The sequence below is a fragment of the Thalassophryne amazonica genome, chromosome 7, assembly GCF_902500255.1.
Source record: "Thalassophryne amazonica chromosome 7, fThaAma1.1, whole genome shotgun sequence".
Classification (NCBI taxonomy): domain Eukaryota; kingdom Metazoa; phylum Chordata; class Actinopteri; order Batrachoidiformes; family Batrachoididae; genus Thalassophryne; species Thalassophryne amazonica.
Window position 1 is genome coordinate 5,162,157 of NC_047109.1, and position 18,623 is coordinate 5,180,779.

At 41.1% G+C, this 18,623-nt stretch overlaps 1 protein-coding gene across 1 annotated transcript in view; it reads left to right on the forward strand.

The window, feature by feature from the left end:
* LOC117513192 (T-cell activation inhibitor, mitochondrial-like) overlaps positions 1-18,623 on the forward strand; it is a 102,608-nt gene that overhangs the window by 70,732 nt on the left and 13,253 nt on the right. The window contains exons 7-8 of the mRNA XM_034173489.1: positions 69-301; positions 4,842-4,973. Coding sequence (XP_034029380.1) covers positions 69-301; positions 4,842-4,973 — 365 coding nt within the window. The remainder of the gene's footprint in view (positions 1-68; positions 302-4,841; positions 4,974-18,623) is intronic.

Sequence of the window (18,623 nt, forward strand, 5' to 3'; positions counted from 1 at the left end):
CTGCTGTTGTGCATCCCATGTGTTTTCTGTGGTTGTTTTCTCAGCGTTGACTTGCTGTTGCTCTGCAGCTGTTGCAGCGGTTGCCCAGTTACTACAGCTTACTGCAGCAGACAGAGTGGCTGAAGGAACGAGTCAGCCTCATCCTGGGTGGGGCTCTGGTCACCCATGCTGAGACACTGGGGCCCGTGCAGCCTATTGCAGAATACTACAGCACCCTCAACACCTTCTACAAATGTCTGATGTCCAAACGCATCATTGTGCATCCAAGGAGTCTGCAGGGGCTCGCCATGATCTTAGACAGGTATACTATCAAACATCTGAAATTTATAGGCTCCATTTTCTGTGTGCTCAAAAATACAGGTCTTCACAGGTCCCCTCCATGCTGATGATCCCAGCCCTGAGTCAAATTTATTCATGCCTCAGTCAGTCAAATCTGGACCTCATTAGTGGTGGGCACCCTTCCGCTAATCTGCTAACCGCTAATTATCAAAGATAATGCTTTCATTATCGGATTGGCTTTTCAAATAACTTTGAAAACCATCATCGGACCAATTATCTTCTGATAAGTTTTGGTCCAATAATTTTTAGACCGCTAACATTTTTGTAGACGTGGTGAACAAAGCTTAACAGTTACAAACATTTATTAAGTCTAAAATCAGTTGAGTGTGTACCTGTTAAAGGTTTTGTAGTAGAGGTGCAGTTCTATCCTCTACAAACAGAGGAGAGCTGGTTTTAGAAGAAACCACTCTGTCCTCTGCAGGCAAAGGAGAACTGGTCATAGAATGGAAAAAAGCTCATTTCTTTTGACCCCATACTGATACGCTGGCAATATCACCCAAGTCATCCAGAGGCATACAGTTTTAAGTTATGGTTAAAATTTTAACCAAACTAATTTCAGACAAGTTAATTCAAATGAACGTCACGTCTGAAGTTTTATGAATGAAAACTGTTTATTTCGAACATTTGATACAACAACAATTACAAGATAGATCAGTAAAGACAAAACAAAAAAGTTCCTACTGTGTACCCAACATGTCCGAAAAGGGGTAGGGTGAAGCATCAGCTTATTTATCCCTACCCCTTCTTCCCCACAACCAGTAATACCCTTTGCCACATATACACATAGATTCCTACACACCTAAACCGATATCAATATATATATATATATATATATATATATATATATATATATATATATATATATATATATATACACATCAACATACATACACATATACACACATATACATATACACATATATATACACAAACATAAATATACACCTACACATACCTACTTACATACAAAATACTATATATTTACAAGCCGAAGCAAAAAACAAAAACACCCTAACCCTCATTACCCTTCCTCCTCCCTATACCTAGAAAAAACCATATTTTTGTACCGCTGTTTGAACTGGATCATGCTTGGACATTGCTTGAGCCCAACTCCCAATCTGTTCCACATCCTCACCCCACAGACAGAAATACAGAAACCTTTTAATGTTGTTCGTGCCCACTGATGCTTTAAATTAAATTTCCCCCTCAGACTGTAATCCCCTGATCTGTTAAAAAACATATTTTTAATATTTGCTGGAAGTAAATTGTTTATTGCTTTATACACAATTTGTACTGTTTGAAAATGAACCAAGTCTGTGAATTTTAAGAATTTGGATTGTAAAAATAGTGGATTTGTATGAGCCCTATAGCCAGTATTATGAATAATTCTTATAGCTCTTTTCTGCATTACTGATAGTGATTGTGTTGTACCTTTATAAGTATTACCCCATACCTCTGCACAGTACTGTAAATATGGTAAAACCAGTGAGCAGTAAAGAATGCGGAGGGAGTTGTGGTCCAGAATATGTTTTGCTTTGTTTAGAACTGAAATGTTTCTTGACAGTTTACTTTGTATATGTTTTATATGAGTCTTCCAGTTTATCTTATCATCTATTATCACCCCCAGAAACTTATTTTCATGTACCCTTTCAATATCTACCCCCTCGACTTGTAACTGAACCTGTATGTCTGTATTACAATAGCCAAATAACATGTATTTTGTTTTACTTAAGTTTAATGATAATTTGTTTCTGTCAAACCATATTTTCAATTTTCCCATTTCTATACTGATCCTCCTCAGTAACTCCTGCAAATCCCCCCCTGAACATAAAAAGCTTGTGTCATCTGCAAATAATACTAATTTTAATATTTTGGAAACATTGACAATATCATTTATATAAATTAGAAACAGTTTTGGACCCAATACTGACCCCTGTGGGACGTCACAAGCATTGTCCAAGCATGATGATGTATATTCCCCCAACTTCACAAACTGTTTTCTGTTACTTAAGTAGCTTCTCACCCAGTGCAACACCAACCCCCTAATTCCATACTGTTCAAGTGAAAATATTGTTTATAAAGTGAAAATATCAGATATATGTTTTAGTTTTAAAGTAATGCACTAATTTTGAAGGTTTTAGTGTGGACATGCTGTGTCCAGTGCATTATGGGCAATCTCAGTACATTCACGATAGAAGAAATGCATTTGAGACGCTCTGATCAGGCTCCACACAGACAACAGCATTAAACTCTTTGTATATTATGCCTAAAACTCTCGTGAATATATTCTCTGGGTTTATAGACGTTGTTATTGTGTTTGTTTTATGTAAAAATGCCAGAAGAAGCCCAGGTTGCTTCTCCATTATTTTCAATTGGAATCATTGCAATCGATTCCTGTTTGCTCTTTACCGTCTTGCTTATGTCAAACACTGTCTGTCATCTTTGTTCCCGAGTAATATATATAAGATATCTGAAATTCAGTTTGCGTTTATTAAATTCCACGTAGACATGGATTATCAGTAGCAGACATGGATTATCTGGAATTTTGTTTTGGCAAGTTTTCACGGTCTCTACTGCCATCTACTGGCCAGTAGTGTTCATGGCAGTAATCATCCTAAGTACTGAGCGTCTGGGCACCAGTAGATGGCAGAGTTCTATTTATTTTGACACCGGTTATATCAGACGGTAATCTAATTACAACTTGCCTTTTTTTTTTACAAATGCCAATTTTTAAAAAAAAAAAAAAAAGGCATATTTTACAAAAGCACATATGTAAACACGATATCACACTAACGTGTTGGTTTTTACATAGAATGAATGAGTCAACCAATCAGTGTTAGCAGAGGCACATTTTACCCATAATCCCTTTGGCATCTGTCTATGTTTGTTACAAAACTTCAGAATTAGGGCATTACTTAACATTAAAAGATATGTTATATTTTAACTTTCTACAAATGGCAGAATTGACATTAATGGAGTTATTCTATCTGTAATAATTTTATTTATAACTCAAAACCATAAGTCAGCACTGCTTTATTTTTCAAGATCTCCGCCTCACGGCAAGACTGTTATCAGAGTTGAGCTGTTCCTCTCAACTGTGTCTCAGCTGGAAGCTATGTAGTAAACAGGAGCTTCCAGCAGGGGGCAGGGCGGTCAAAGACAGAAGTGCTGACTCATTCTTTGGGTCTGTAGTCGCCTTTGATGGTACCAGAAGCGATTCGATTGTGGTTTTAAAACTTAAAATCAACTTGTTAGTAGTTGCATTTGTACTGGAGACAATACTGGGAGTTAACGGTTAGCTGTAGCTTCCGATAAATTTTTGGGTGGTTTATCGGTTTAGCTTTATAAAAGATAACTTTTCAGTTAGCTGATTATCTGTTATTGAAGCTAACTTTTTGGTTAGCTGTGCCCACCACTGGACCTAATTCTGTTGCCTCGGGTCTCTGGTTTTCATTCAATCCAAGGAATGAAGGCAGTGTTTGTGTAGAACAAAAGTCGCTGATTGATGCTCGGTCTCAACACAAGTCACAGATGCTACACAAGAGTAACATTGAAACATTCCCTAGTCCATGAGTAAAGCACATGGGCGACAGTGGGAAGGGAAAAACTCCTGCAGGCATTTTTTAAAATTAATTATAGGAAGGACTCTCAAGCAGACCAGCACCTTTCTTTGATTCTGTGTCTATCACTGTGGTGTCCGCAGTGGCTCACACAGCCATGGGTCTCTGGCTTGTGTGGAAACTGCCACCTCATTCCACTGAAAAACTGGAGCGCACACTTCTTAGACATGAATTACGCCAATTTATGGTATATATTATTAGATATTTGTCATGAAATGCTCACACAGGAGCCATTCAGTCATGCTAATATTAGCTGTTAACATCACACAATGGAAGCCATGACACTGTTTTCAACACACGACAGATTAAATCCATCATGAATCACTGCTTCAAGGCACTCAAGTTGGTCAGGTCATTAGCCACAGTGTGATAACAAACTTAATACTTATCAATAACTAAAATAAAGCTACTTCTCCTTCTTTGTGTTGCCACCTATTGTATTCCGCTATTGTAGTGTAGAATCACGGCATTAATTATTGTGAATTCATTAAAGTGAATTCATTCAGAAGGTGAAATAATAAAATGAAAAATAAAATCAATTAGCACAAGTTTCATAGTTTCAAAGACTGAAGAAGGGCAGTCTGTGAGTGTTTTCATTTATTTATCCACCTTATTCCTGAGGGCGCTGCTGTAGAAGTGATTATGGGTGCAACTATGAAGCTGGGTGATTATGGGTGATTATGAAGCTAAAAGTATATACTGGAATCCATAGTGGAGTAGATCAGAGCAGACTATAGTGATATCAAATGTTATCAGAATGTAGCAAGCACTTGTGCCAAAGCAGCATTTGCCATCAGGGGATATTGTGATCTCTGAGCACTCCATGTTCCGTTTATTTCATGAGTAAAGATGATTAAAATACTTTGTTTGCTTGGGTGACAGCGACTGCTCAAGCCCCTGTCTCCACCAGAGGGGACACTTCATCATCCCGACGGAGACTGATCCTGTCAAGTTGCAGAGCTTCCTGCAGAGCCACGTGCCTGAAGCCAGGCAGCGCTGTCTGCTGACAAAAGAGTGAGTGCTCTCATAACTCCACACCGTGGTTTTTTCATGCTTTACGTGTTGGCATGTATGAGTCACATCACAAAGAAAAACACAACTTTTAATATTGGTTCTGTGACTTGCTGCTCACGTTCCTCTTCCCAACACTTAGGGGCGTGTGAAGATAAAATGGGTTACATGAATGAACATGTGCATCTGTGGTCATGATACATACATACATTTCATGTTTCTGCTATTTTCTTAGAATTTTCTTGGGCTTCTTTGGTTACCAGGCTCCAGCTGCAAAGTGTTCTGTTGTCCATTTTAATGATGCACTGATCCCGATACCAGTATTGGGTATCAGCCCAATCCCGTGTTCATTTGCTCGTACTTGTAATCATAAAATGTCTCTGATACTCCATGACTTCATACTGCTTTACAGCAGCGTGATGTTAACCTCTTAATGTGGGATTTTCACACTCACGCTCCAAAATTTCCAGACTATAATTTGCTTTCAGGCTTATAGTCAGGAAATTTTGCTTTCATACATTTTGAACACTGCGGATTTAACAGTGATGCGGCTAATTTATATATTACTAGCTGGGGTACCCGGCGCTGCCCGTTTAACCTGTTTTAGACACAAGCCAAATGCCAGTCATTTTAATCAAAACAATTGCCCTACATTTGTTTTTGTAATGCTGATGTCTTATAAATATAATAGTTCATGGACTAAAGTTTGTCCAGCAGAACTATAAGAGGTGGACTCCCCAAACTAAGTGGAAATACTTGGTTAAAAGACAAACACATTTGAAGTCCTTCATGCAGACTTTGTTTTGCAATCAAATTTATAACAAAATTACACACAAAAGGTAGGTAACAGTAAATGTAAATATCAATTAATCAAAATTGAGGTAGTGGTGTATTTCACTGTTTTTACATTGCAATTTTACAAACATAAAATGAATGTATTCAGACAGGAAGGCAAACTGGGTTGTACCGGACAATCAGGTGCTTAACAGTTGAGAACATAAAGTAGCTGAAGGAAGGTATTAAATAAACAGAGATGGCCAACACATATACAGGGCTGGAAATTTGAATCTGCCTGGTCATACCTACAGTTGGCTATTTTGGGGGTAATTTTCAGTTCAACATTTAAAAAATGGTACCAGTTTGTTCCCCATGTCATGAGGATTCAGAATATATATAGTTTTTAGGTCTACATATTATAGTTTGGGAGTTTATCTCGGACAGACAGAAAGACAGATAGAAGTGGCAGTATGAAAAGCACATGGTACAACACTGTATGGTCTTACATAAATGGCTATTTTGGGGGTAATTTTCAGTTCAACTTTAAAAAAAAAAAATGGTACCAGTTTGTTCCTCGTGTCATAAGGATTCAGAATATACAGTAGTGTTCAGAATAATAGTAGTGCTATGTGACTAAAAAGATTAATCCAGGTTTTGAGTATATTTCTTATTGTTGCATGGGAAACAAGGTACCAGTAGATTCAGTAGATTCTAACAAATCCAACAAGACCAAGCATTCATGATATGCACACTCTTAAGGCTATGAAATTGGGCTATTAGTAAAAAAAAAAAGTAGAAAAGGGGGTGTTCACAATAATAGTAGTGTGGCATTCAGTCAGTGAGTTCGTCAGTTTTATGGAACAAACAGGTGTGAATCAGGTGTCCCCTATTTAAGGATGAAGCCAGAACCTGTTGAACATGCTTTTCTCTTGCCTGAGGAAAATGGGACATTCAAGACATTGTTCAGAAGAACAGCGTATTTTGATTAAAAAATTATAGGCTGTTCATCTACAATGATCTCCAATGCTTTAAAATGGACAAAAAAACCAGAGATGTGTGGAAGAAACTTTAAAACCATCAAAATGGATAGAAGAATAACCAAAATGGCAAAGGCTCACCCATTGATCAGCTCCAGGATGATCAAAGACAGTCTGGAGTTACCTGTAAGTGCTGTGACAGAAAAAGCCTGTGTGAAGCTAATTTATTTGCAAGAATCTCCCGCAGAGAGGTTACAATTTGCCAAAGAACACATCAACTGACATAAAGAGAAAAATAAAGAGAAATGGAGGAATATTTTTGGACTGATGAGAGTAAAATTGTTCTTTTTGGGTCCAAGGGCCACAGACAGTTTGTGAGATGACCGCCAAACTCTGAATTCAAGCCACAGTTCACAGTGAAGACAGTGAAGCATGGTGGTGCAAGCATCATGATATGGGCATGTTTCTCCTACTATGGTGTTGGGCCTATATATCGCATACCAGGTATCATGGATCAGTTTGGATATGTCAAAATACTTGAAGAGGTCATGTTGCCTTATGATGAAGAGGACATGCCCTTGAAATGGGTGTTTCAACAAGACAATGACCCCAAGCACACTAGTAAAAGAGCAAAATCTTGGTTCCAAACCAACAAAATTAATGCCTCGCAGATGTGAAGAAATCATGAAAAACTGTGGTTATACAACTAAATACTAGTTTAGTGATTCACGGGATTGCTAAAAAAGCAGTTTGAACATAATAGTTTTGAGTTTGTAGCGTCAACAGCAGATGCTACTATTATTGTGAACACCCCCTTTTCTACTTTTTTTTTTTTTACCAATAGCCCAATAAGAGTGTGCATATCATGAATGCTTGGTCTTGTTGGATTTGTGAGAATCTACTGAATCTACTGGTACCTTGTTTCCCATGTAACAATAAGAAATTTACTCAAAACCTGGATTCATCTTTTTAGTCACATAGCACTACTATTATTGTGAACACTACTGTATATAGTTTTTAGGGCTACATATTATAGTTTGGGAGTTTATCACAGACAGACAGGCATACAGACAAGACAGACGTAGTCCTTTGTTTATAGATTACAGGCTTGAAACTCAAACCCAGGCTCGGTGATGTGGGATTTTAAGGCTTCTGTTGGCCTGTACGTCTATGTACAGGCCAATTTATCAATTTACTCTTAAGTCAAATACGTCCATCAATGCTGTCCATTAATTGGTTGAAAGCTGTTATCTGTCATGTGGAATAAATTCACACACACAGTAAAAAAAAATGTCTTGTTTCAGTGGAATTCATCATCTTATGATCTTGAAGAAAATAATTCACACAAAGGCTCCAGAGTTTGGAAAACAACATCTGAAAATACTTGAATTCCTCGTGTGGCTGAAAAAAGTTCCTCTGTGACTTCGGCACTTTGCGCCAGTTCCTCCATCAGAACTCAGATCAGGGTTTCAGTGACAGATATTGTCCATCAGGTTAGTGAGTTTCAGCCATTGCTGTGGGTGTTCAGGCCGATGGTAGGCCGGCTCAGTCCACAACAGGTGTAGTCTGTTTGCGGAGTCTCTGTGGCACTGCGTTCGGAACCTCCGCTCGCCTCCACAAGCCGCACTTTGGGTCAGAAGTTGAGTCACTGCTCCTAATTAATGGCTCAGTTACCACAAACAATGGGACTATTCTGTCTGTGAGGAAATGTGTTATGTTTGGACGTGGGTTTGAGAACTGACAGGACCCAACGCTACATAAACAGAAGGCGGTTCCAGAAAACAGATTTATTTCTCCACAAGTGCTAATTACAACATAAATAAATTAACGGCCTGGCGAGGTGGAGGACGGCGTGCTCTCCTTAGCGCTAAATGGATTGGAGCCCGACAGTTCTGGACCCAGGAAATCCCGCCGGCACCCCCCAGGTGGTTATTGACCCGAACTGTGCCTGTGAAGGACGAGAGGTGAGGTAAGTCCACAGTGTTTACACAAATACTACTCAGAAGTACACACCATCAGCAAACACATTCAGCTTCAAATTCAGGCTCAAATTAAAGAGGCAGCTCCTCACAGCAGGTGGAGGACCATCAATCCGCATGCCACGGCGGTGAGGAGCAATTCATACAATTGTCACAATAGTTCAAATATAGCTGCGAGCTACAATTACCTCTGAAGTGTGCTGATGGAGCGTGAACCTCACCCAACTCCTTAACAGGCGCGGTGCGTCAAACCTGGTGCGATCCTCAGCGTCACAATGTTGAACAAACGGTCGTCACACGGTAGCAACAAGGTCGAGTCCCCGGCAACTTTGCCCAGAGCAGTCATGGCTTAAATGCAGTGCTTCATCGGGATATTCCCTTCAGCTGGAAGTCCTTTGGATCTGCACATGAGCTAGACCATCAGGATATTCACTTCAGCTGGAAGTCCTTTGGATCCGCACGTGAGCTGATCATCAGGTGCAGCTAGTTGGCTTGATGAGAGTGAGGGACGCTGAATGCAGCACTGCATCTTCAGAGGTGTCCTCAAAAACCACCTGGAGTGCACACAAACGCAGTACCAGTTGTCCAGCCAAACCCCCCAACACACAACAGTACCCCCCCAACGGGAAGCCTCCCGGCGACCACACAGACCTGGCCCAAAAACAGCACCCCATCCGGAGTCCACGGCAGGAAACAGGTGGTGGGACACCCCAGGGTCCACAGCAGGCAACAGGACAGTGCATCGAGGGGACAAGGCAACACGGCCGGAAGGTCGGCTGGCACCAAAACAAAAACAGTCCCAAACGCCCCAAAAGAGTCCCACAATACAGTCCAACATAAAACACAAAGCATACAGAAAAACCCCAACACACCCCCCCAGAGGACAGTACAACCACACCCCTGGGAGACATACTGGGGGACAACATAAAACAAAAACACATAACCACCCCAAACTCTCCCCAGGGGACCGTCCCATGAAACCCCGGGGAAAAAAAGAAAAAACCCAAACCCAAAAACCCAACAGAGTCCCATCAAACACAATAAAAACACAATCTGCATAAAGAAAAACAGCCCCCCCCAGATGACAAGTAGGGCACAACACCCCCCAGAGGACATTACCGCCAGCCCCAGGAGTAATAACTGTGGCCGGGGTCCTCCTCATATCCCAAGGCAAACACGGGAGCTATAACGCCCCCCAGAGGACCGTCCCATCAACCCCAGGAGACACCCCCATGACCCAGAAACCCCAGCCCCAGCCACATCCGGTTAGTCGGCCCCACAGTCAATTTCCCCCCCAGAGGACCGTCCCATCAACCCCGGAGGTGGAACCCAGGAGGAACCATAAAACCCCAAACCCCCAGCGGACACCAATAAACAACCCCGGGGGCAAATAAAAAAAACCATTTACAGTTTGTATTTGTGTTTGTGTCCATATTTAATTAAAAGTTAAAAAATAGTGTGGAGAGTGAAAGGCTGTTTAGCTCAGTGTCACACATTGTAGATGAAAAAAGAGCTGATAACCTCTTTTTATCAGAATGAATCTGTCCCTGACATTTTCAAAAAAGGCTTTTTCGTCCTCAGAGACATAAATAGTTATTGACGGACAGTTTCACTTCTGTTCCTGGTGTTGTATAGTTTGTCCTGCTGAAGTCCACACAGGTTACATTTCAGTGAGATGGCTGGCAGTGTCATGTTTAAGAAACACACTGTTAATTTGTTGTAGTCAAAAACTGAAGTTACATGATTTAAGTGAAATGTTTGAAAATAAACACAAAGCTAATGTTGTTGGTAACATTTACAGTCAAAAAGATGAATGATGATGAATAAAACGTTTTCAAAGTTATAAAACTGTTGATATCATTACGTATTCGTATTGTTTTGGTACTCAGTATCGCCGAGTACCAAAATGTATGTACTCCTACTTGTGCTCAGTCTGGAAGAAGTGATATTGGTGCATCCCTAGTCCATTTGCACACTACAGAGGTAGAAGGTCATCCGGGTCCTGTTTGAGGATAAACAGGACCCGGATGAAGGACCTGGTAGAAGCTCTACTAAATGCAAACTGAGTATTTGGACACTGTGTGGATTGTGTGTACTTCCCTTGCCGGTTGTACAGTATTCCCAGTGTTCCTCTCACTCTCTGAACTCCCCCTGTTCCTCCCACTGCCTCTTCATGGCATTTTTCCACCTGACCTCCTCATCTTCTTCATCCTGTGACTGCCTGTTCTCCTCCTCTGTGTCCTCCTCCTTCATCTCTTCTCCTTGTCCTCCCTATCCCCCACCTTATTCCTCGTCCATTTTGTTTCCTGTCCTCCACTTCCTCACTGTCCTCCTCCCCTCCCTCCATGCTCCCATTATGACCTGTTCTGCTCTTCTGAAGGGCCTTTCACACCGAGTGCACAAATGCGGTGCCCATCACTCTAAAACTCATTATTTTCATAAAAAACCGAGCTTACATGATGCTTCGCTGGAAGCACAGAGTTTTCTAAGAAATTTTTTTTTAACCTCAAGATTAATTTCTGAGTACTGTACATTTTGAAGTTAAAATACATTTCTTACGGCAGCACAGTGGCTTTGTGGTTAGCACTGCTGCCTCACAGCAAGAAGGTCATGGGTTTGATTCCCACCTGTAGCCTTCTGTGTGGAGTCCGCATGTTCTCCCCGTGTTTGTGTGGGTTTCCTCCGGGTGCGCCGGTTTCCTCCCACATCCAAAGACATGCGGGTTAGGTGGATTGGAAACTTTAAATGTCCGTTGTGTGTGTGTGTGTGTTGGGGGGGGGCTGTAGCCCTGTGACAGACTGGCGTCCTGTCCAGGGTGAACCCTTCCTCACGCTCTGTGACTGCTTTGATAGGCTCCAGCCCCCGTGACCCTTAATTGGAGTAAGCAGCTGAAGATGAGTGAGTGATACATTTCTTACATTAGAAAACTTGTAATTAAAATATTTTTAAATAAAAAAAAGATTCTTTAGAAATCTTTGTTCATCTTGATTGAAGATTTCTTGATTGACATTATAGTGAACCTTGGACGTTTATTTTGAAACAAATAAAATAGCATGAAATAGCAGATATGAGTGAATGATTAATTCTTTGTTACTGTTCTGTTTTATCTGTGTTATACTGCTGTTTGTTCTGCTGTCTTCAGATATTTTAGTTTACTGATTAATCTATATTGTCACATTGTGTCTATATTGTCTTATGTGTATATAGTAACTGGTGAAACAGGTGGGCGTTTAGTGAGCACAGTAAACACAAGCATCATATTTGTGTTACCACACCCTAAATGACCACACAATGTGGTCATTTATAGTGTGTGAATGAAGAACTTTCACCTTCAGGAAACACAATGAGCTGTCGTCTCTAACAGGATGGTACCACAGGACTTTAACGTGACCACTTACAAAGAACTGGTACCGCCAAATCGCTTCCTGAACTTGAAGACGCTGTGCTTCCTCTCTCTCCTGGTATCTGTTTACACGTGTTCATGCCAACCATGTCAATGCGCATGTTCGGATGTAACATCAGTGTTTGTAAACAAGAAGTATTCCTATGTAACTTCAGACTGTTCTTGTAGTCACAGCAGTAATAATAATAATAATAAAACTATTGTGTAGATAGAACCTTATTTAGAATTTATTAATCCCTTGGGAAGACTACGAGCGAAGCTTGCTCATGGTACACTGTGGCCCAAACAGGAAATGACAAATTCTTAATCCACAGTGAAACGGGAAATGTCAAACACTTCCTAGATCGACACTTCCTGGATTGACAAATGAGATCCCATGGAATCTCGTGGGAACTCATGGGCAAGCCCAACATTGCAGTAGTCCAATCTAGAAGAGATAAACGCATGGATCAGGGTCTCAGTATCAGCCGTAGACAGGATGGGACGAATCATCGCTATATTCCGCAGGTGGAAGAAAGCAGTCCTCGTAATATTTCTAATGTGGAGGTCAAAGGACAATATAGGATCAAAAATTACACCAAGGTTCCTCACTTTGTCAGTGTGATGTATGACACACAGCCTAGGGTAAGCGTTAACTGGTCAAATTGATGCCGATGTCTCACTGGACCAAGAACCATCATTTCAGTCTTATCAGAGTTTAAAAGTAGGAAGTTTTGAGACATCCAACTTCTGACTGATGCAAGGCAATCTTCTAAGGATTTTATGTGAACGAGATTACCAGCAGTTATCGGTATGTATAACTGAGTATCATCAGCATAGCAGTGAAAGGTATCCCAAAATGCCGCAATATGTGCCCAAGGGGCACTATATAAAGGGAGAAAAGCAGGGGGCCTAAGACGGACTCCTGTGAAACCTGAAATTTCATGTCACTAAGGTAGTGTTACTATACAAAACACAGTGCGAACGACTGGTCAGGTATGACATCAACCATGCAAGGGCACTCCCAGTAATCCCAACATCATTTTCCAGCCTATCAAGTAGAATATGATGATCCACGGTACCAAATGCAGCACTGAGATCTAACAGCACCAGAACTGTAGTGGTGTCCGAATCCATTGCAAACAGAAGATCATTCACCACTTTCATGAGAGCTGTCTCTGTGGAATTTTTTAAAAGTAGACTGCAGTGGCTCAAAGAGATTATTCTCAGTACGATAGTCCATGAGCTGCCGTGACACCGCTTTTTCAAGAATTTTAGAGCAAAATGATGGATTTGATATCAGCTGATAGTTTTTCAGTAGGTTCTTAAATAATGGTTTAATCACTGCAGATTTGAAACATTTAGGAACAGATCCAGAAGTTAAAGAAAGATTAATAATTTCCAGCACAGTCGGCCCAAGAGTGAAACTGTTTAAGGCCCAAGGTCTTTAAACAGTTTTGTTGGTATAGGATCAGATAAACAGGTTGTGCTTTTTGTTGACATTATGAGTTTTGTCGGCATGCCTAGAGAGATACTGTCAAATTCTGTAAATCTAGGTAATACCTCAGTAATGGAGCCCACCTCAATAGTATGGTGTAGTGGCTGGGTTAAGGCATGCTGGGATATGTTTAACCTAATGCCTTCTATTTTCTTCTCAAAGTAATCCAGGTGGTTGTCCATGAATAAGTGTTGCCACCATGTCGAACAAGAACTTTGAGTTATGCTTGTTTTTGTTGATTAAATCAGAGTAATAGGTCCGCTTTGTAGCCAATAATGCACGCTTATAGTCCAAGATGGCATCACGCCACGCAAGGTGGAATACTTCTACTTTTGAACTTTGCCATTCCTGTTCTAGACCTCTAGCCTTATGCTTGAGGTCACGCAAGTAATCATTGAACCAAGGTGACTGTGTTTTGGGGGAGCACGGTTTTAACACAGGTGGTGCCATCAAGTCTAGTGTAGTTTTGAGCACTAAGTTTAAACTATCCACAAGACTGTCTACTGATTGGGTATTTGCCATATGTGAAGCTAAGACATCAGGCAGTCTAGCTTCAAGTTCAGTCTTAGTTGAGGAGTTGATGCATTGCCGTAGTGATATATAAGGTTGTTGTTCTACTAAACACGGCAGCAAAATTGTAAACTTAATAAGTGAGTTATCAGAGACCACTGATGTAAGAGGCATGATGACAGCAATATTTGTGACAGCAATACCACGTGCGCGAACCAAATCCAGGGTATTTCCACTAATGTGCATCGAGTCCTGAATGCATTGCTGGAATCCTAATGCATCCACAGTTTCCATAAATGATTTGCAGAGGGGATCAGAAGGCTTATTTATATGACCGTTAAAGTCACCAATAATCAGAATGTTATCTGCACTCGTTGACAGGTTAGAGATGAATGTACCAAATTCATCTAAGAATTCAGAATATGGGCCAGGAGGTCTATATACAGTGACAAAGTAACACAGCTGAGTTTTATTCTTCTGACCTTGGCAATGCGTAATATCCTGAGCAGAGCGGAGAATCAGATGCTCAAACGAGTTATATTTGTGACCCCCCACAGCTAATAAGCTAAACCTAGATTTATAAATAAGAGCAACACCCCCGCCTTGCTTCTCATCACGAGGGACATGACTAAATGTATATGCTGGTGGGCAGGCCTCATTTAAGGGGAGGACAGCTGTAGGTTTAAGCCAGTTTTCACATAACCCAATCATATCTAAGTGATGATCAATAATTAGATCATTAATCAACATTGATTTTGAGGATAGTGATCAGTAGTCTGGGTTAATGAGACCCAGACTAAAGGACCTCAGTGGGTTGACAGTTGAACGGTTTGAGTTTAGGGGTGGTTCCACAGTAGCATATATAAGATGCCTAGAAGTACCGTATTTTCTGCACCATATGGCGCACCAGATTATAAGGCACGCCCTCAATTAGCGGGTACTTAACCCTTACAAAAGGCACACCGGATTATAAGGCACAGCCTCAATTAGCAGGTACTTACCCTTACAAAAGGCGCACGCTAAAACATATAGTCTACAAAAAAAACAAAAGGTCACGGAAGCAAAACAGTGAGTTTATTTGAACTTTTTAACAACTTTGAACTACCGGTATTTAACAATATGGTACTCACATTTTTTATTATGGTTCTGTCACAAATCCATCGAAGTCCTCATCTTCTGTGTCTGAATTGACACCTCGCTTTGTTTCTGCAGAAACTCCGTTTGGTCTTTTTAACTTGGCGCAGTTCATTTTCTTGTTTCCTCTCGCAGCTGCTCTGTTCCCATGAACAACCACGTAACTGATAGCCTGCAGTTTGAATTGTGCCTCGTAAGCATGTCTCTTCACTGGCGCCATTTTTGGGGGTCCTTAGACAAACAAATGTTGTTTTGCAGGATACCTGTAGTATACGGTAACTACCGGAGGAGTGGCGGAGGTAAGTGTACATACCACGGACTCACGGTCCCTTCTCTGATTGGTTTATCACTGGCAGCGTACGTACTCTACGCTACCAGCGTACGTACTTTACGTATTACGTCCTTGTGTCAAGGGGAAATGGTCCGATATTCCGACGGTCAAAGACAACGTCGGTCGTTTTTACAGATTTTGGAATTCAGTTGCGCACATAAGGCGCACCGGATTATAGGGCGCATGGCCGATTTTTGTGAAAATTTAAAGCTTTTAGGTCCGCCTTATGGTACGGAAAATACGGTAGGTTTAGATTTGAGACATTCCACATGCGTTGTGGGTAACAGACATGAAGTCTTTGATGTTGTTGGAACAACCACCAGGCCATCCTTAATTTCAACATCATCCAATGTAGTAATTGTTTAGTATAATTGTGTAGTATAGTTTGCAAAGCATATCCCTCTATGATTTTTATGGACACGTCTCCGGAAGCAGGGCACAGTCTGAACTTGTTGAATTTCCCTCCCTGGCAGATAAACTGCACTATCACCATAGTGGTTTAATCACTGCAGATTAATCGCTGTAGAATATGAACACGGTACCAAATGCAGCACTGATATCTAACAGCACCAGATCTGTAGTGGTGTCCGAATCAATTGCAAACAGAATCCCCGCTAATTTCCCCACTAAGCTAATGGATTCCACAGCCACATTTGTCATAAGCCTTGGAGGGTCTCTAATCACCTGCTCCGTGGCCAAATAGAGATGAACACATGGCAGCAACACATGCTGTCATCCAAGCAACGTCTTTTTCAGGGACGTCCCTGCTTATTTCAGCAAGACAATGCCAAGCCACATTCTGCACATGTTACAACAGCATGGCTTCGTAGTAAAAGAGTGCGGGTACTAGTCTGGCCTGCCTGCAGTCCAGACCTGCAGTTCCCCCATTGAAAATGTGTGGTGCATTATGAAGTGCAAAATACGACAACGGAGACCCCGGACTGTTGAACAAATGAAGTCATATGTGATCCGGCCCTAGGGAAGGCTTTATTTTTTGTTTCTATGATTGCTATTTTTGCTTGCTGTGTTTTGCTTTATTTGTTGTGAGTTTTGCCTCCTCAGTGGTTGTCATGGCAACCCCAGAAGCACCTGATTTTTGTTAACGTGATGACCTACAATCAGCGCACCTGGGGTGTAGCACTTAATGATGGCCTATAAAAGATGCTGGAGTTTTCTAAAGATGGGGGCAGCACGGGAGCGGAGGTAACAGAAAAGCAGCCATGTAGGGACACAGCAGTGACAGGATGTGGTGCGGAGAGCAGAGGATGGGAGGAGAAGTTGCCAGAGAGACCAGGAACCGCACTGGTGGGCACCACAGGGCCAGCTGGTTCACCATCTGGGAGGAGCACCACGATGTGGATCACACACAGTGGCAGGGGAGAATCCTGCCGTGTCTGTGAGTACAGTTCATGTGTTGTGTAGTGGTGCTCATGAGGTCAGAGCTCGAGGGACGGTTTTCTGTGCGTTCACTGGCCCTGGTGTGTGTGTGTGTGTGTGTGTGTGTCCCAGGGGTTTATAAAACTGTCTATAAAACCGGCAAATTATAGACAGTGATGAAAATACGTTCATTCAGGGAAACAATTTTCTTACTCGCTCATGAGACATTGGAAGAAAGAGGTAAAGCTTAAAACTTTAAGTAAATAAATCTGATTGGAATTTAGTGATGAATTTTGAAGCCAAAGAAAAATATTTCATGAATGTTTTAAAGAAAAAGGATGAGCCACCTGTATCCATTGACAACAAACCTCTTTCATGGAGCCTGGACTGGGTCAATTAGCTGTGGTTGGAGGGTTGATTCCATTTGTCCCTCGTCGATATTTCTGCTCCGGGCAGCGTGAGCTCACCTGGGTCTGAGGAGTCAACCAGAGGTGTCCCCGAGTGATCCCAGGGCTGGTGTCGGCTGGCTTTGCCGACGGCTGCTTTTGCAGTCAGGTTTGGAATCAGCTACATTGTCAGTTTGCAGGGACTCAGAGGTGGAAGGTATTTGTTGAAAATGGTTCTTAGTAGCTTTTAAAAAGTTTGTTTGGACCAGATTAAAAATCTTTGTGAATTTAGAAAAAAGTCAAACTTTAAGCGCGTTGGAAATTGAATGAAAAGGAGAAGTCGCTTTTTTGTACATTCGCTCTTAATTTGAAAAGCTCAGCTCAGAAGTTCTCTTAAAAATTCAAAAAGACTTGACACCAGATTAAAACTTTGTCAAAAGGAAGGAATGAATGCCACGTGGTAGCTTAGCTTAGCAATGGGGCCTTAGTCCCAAAATGGATCAAAATTAAGCGTTAAGGAAGAGAGAAGAAAAAGTTGCTGGCGGAGAAGAGCTGCAGAAGAGTGCCGAAAGAGAGCGATGCAGGACTCTGTTCTAACTTTTAAAGGGGAATGACGTCACCAAACTCCGCCCATTTGGGGTGTGTGTAATCTCACAGGATTTTCATGTCCTCAGAACAGACTCAAATGATTCAATTATTTAAACACATTAATTCATTTGAAATACTATTTGTTCTAAGACCCTCAAATGGATACATCATTCTTACTAGTCAGTTAAACACATTCTTTGGATAAATAAAGTGCTTCAACATCAGCATTTTAGATAATGCAGGAAGATTCACTTACACACATCATTTAAAATGAGCACATGTCAATAAACTGGAATGATTACATGCAAAGCATTTTGTTTGAATAATAAATGCAACCAACATTATAAGTCTTTAGATATCAATGAAAGAAATACTGATGTCAAATTTTATTTCAAACCAAAGGTCTTTTCTTTGCTTTAAACTTAAGATAAAAGCTGATTGTCAAGACAACGTTTATGACCACATGTTATCATGGGATGAAGGTTTTGCAGGCTTGAGAGGTTCCTGCCTTAGTTTGATCGTAAAGTTTGGGTTTTCCGGCCTCAGATTCTGACGTGAAGCAATTATAATGTCATGTAATTCATAATGACCGGAGTTTAACCAATAAAAGCAGAGGTCATTTCTTTGAATAACTTTGAATTATAATCTTGTTTTTCTCTGCTGAAGCACTGTTGGACAGTCGGGGGACGTCTCCAAAACTTATCTGAAGATCTC